This window comes from Diaphorina citri, unplaced genomic scaffold (assembly GCF_000475195.1).
Source record: "Diaphorina citri unplaced genomic scaffold, Diaci psyllid genome assembly version 1.1 scaffold2530, whole genome shotgun sequence".
NCBI lineage: Eukaryota > Metazoa > Arthropoda > Insecta > Hemiptera > Psyllidae > Diaphorina > Diaphorina citri.
The window spans coordinates 10952-12475 of record NW_007379950.1 but is presented as its reverse complement, the minus strand read 5'-3'; the positions used below and the strand labels follow the sequence as shown (position 1 = coordinate 12475).

At 41.1% G+C, this 1524-nt stretch overlaps 1 protein-coding gene across 1 annotated transcript; it reads right to left on the bottom strand.

Annotated features, from left to right (window-relative positions):
• Positions 1-615: 615 nt before the first annotated feature.
• On the bottom strand, positions 616-1293 carry LOC103519090. Its single transcript, XM_008484171.1, has one exon. The coding sequence runs from the start codon at positions 1291-1293 to the stop codon at positions 616-618; it is 678 nt and encodes a 225-aa protein (XP_008482393.1).
• Between the last annotated feature and the right edge of the window lie 231 nt (positions 1294-1524).

The window sequence follows — 1524 nt, the reverse complement described above, 5'->3', positions numbered from 1 at the left end:
GGGAAACTGCACTCCTGGATTGGAACTGGGAGTGCGACGGGGTCGGGGGGGTCGGGGGCTCTAAAGCTTCAGGAGAGTGCTCGAAGAAACGAGTGGGAACATTTAAAAATAATAATTCATAAAAAAAATTTTGAGACGTGGGATATTTTTTTTTTTTTTTTTTTTTTTTAATTTAGGAATTTAGTTAAAAAAAAAGTATCCCATAGACGAGATAATAGTCTTTTGAATTGAAGATAACCACTTGGCAAGACTACTGCCTGATTAGAGGCCCATCATTGTGATCAAAATTTGAAATAAATGAGGATAAATTTTATAGGTACCCCGGCCGGGACCGAACCCAGACCCTCTGGTTTACCAGGCATTTATGTAAGAAGTCGCTTGGAGTTTGACAGAGGGAACTGTAACAAAGGAGGTCTTATCGTCCCGAAATCGAGGAGGAAAAAGAGGATAGGAGAAAGCCAGCTATTCCGAGAACGAATGGCAGGATTCTCACACCGTGAGCTCTTCCACCCAACCAACGATCGCCAACAGGATAAACCTGTCGGCGGGATAGAAGAATAGGGGAAAGAAGAGAAGGGAAAAGAGAAGACGAAGGAATAATAATGGAATAGATTATCAAGCTTCAGGATAGAGGTGTTCCGTGACAAGAACTTTGAAGCTTGTGGCACTCAAGGCATTTCTGATTTCAATGGGTATTGAGTTCCAAAGGCGTGCAGCCCGAACATGAAATGACTTGCCATATGCCATAGATCTGTGCAGAGGTATCTCGAGATCTCGTGTATTTAGTGATCTCGTTGAGTATTGACTAGACTCAGAGAGATACCTGAAAGCACTGCGTAAGTATTGGGGTTTCTGTGAGTGCAATATTTTGAACAATAGTATCAAGGCATGCACTTCACGCCGCCGATCCAACTTCAGCCAGCCCAACTGAGAGTAAGATTCAGATACATGATCATACCTTTTCAGGTTGCATACATATCTCACGCAGGCATTTTGAGCTAACTGCAAACTGTCTCCTAACTCCCCACTCAGACCACCATAGACATGATCACAGTAATCAAAGTGAGGGAAAATAAGAGATTCAACCAGTCTGCGTTTTAGCTCCATTGGGAAAATTTTCTTGAATTTTCCCAATGTATAGAGGCAATAATATACCTTCTTCCGTACATTGCTGATGTGATCCTTCCAAGAAAAGGTCTGATCAATCATCAAACCCAGGTTCTTAGCATGGTTAACAATAGGTATAGTTTTACCAGCCAGAACCAAGCCGTAGGCGATGACGTCATAATTCATGACTCCCGCTTCGTTTGTTTGTGCGCAAGCGTTTCTGCGCATTTTGACGTGAAATCTGACGTCACAACTCTTTGAACTTTTTCATTAGAACGGCAATTAAAAATTGAATTTTCGACCTTTTAAAGTTACTTTTTCGGAGTTTTGACCTCAGATTTGGATTTTTCACAACTTTTTACGTAGGAATCAACATTTTATTAAAAATATTTTCCCAATTGCAACTCCTCCATTACA

Bases quoted from the DNA above. Each gene is read 5' to 3' on its own strand.
- LOC103519090 (XM_008484171.1), bottom strand. From the start codon at position 1,293: ATGAATTATGACGTCATCGCCTACGGCTTGGTTCTGGCTGGTAAAACT.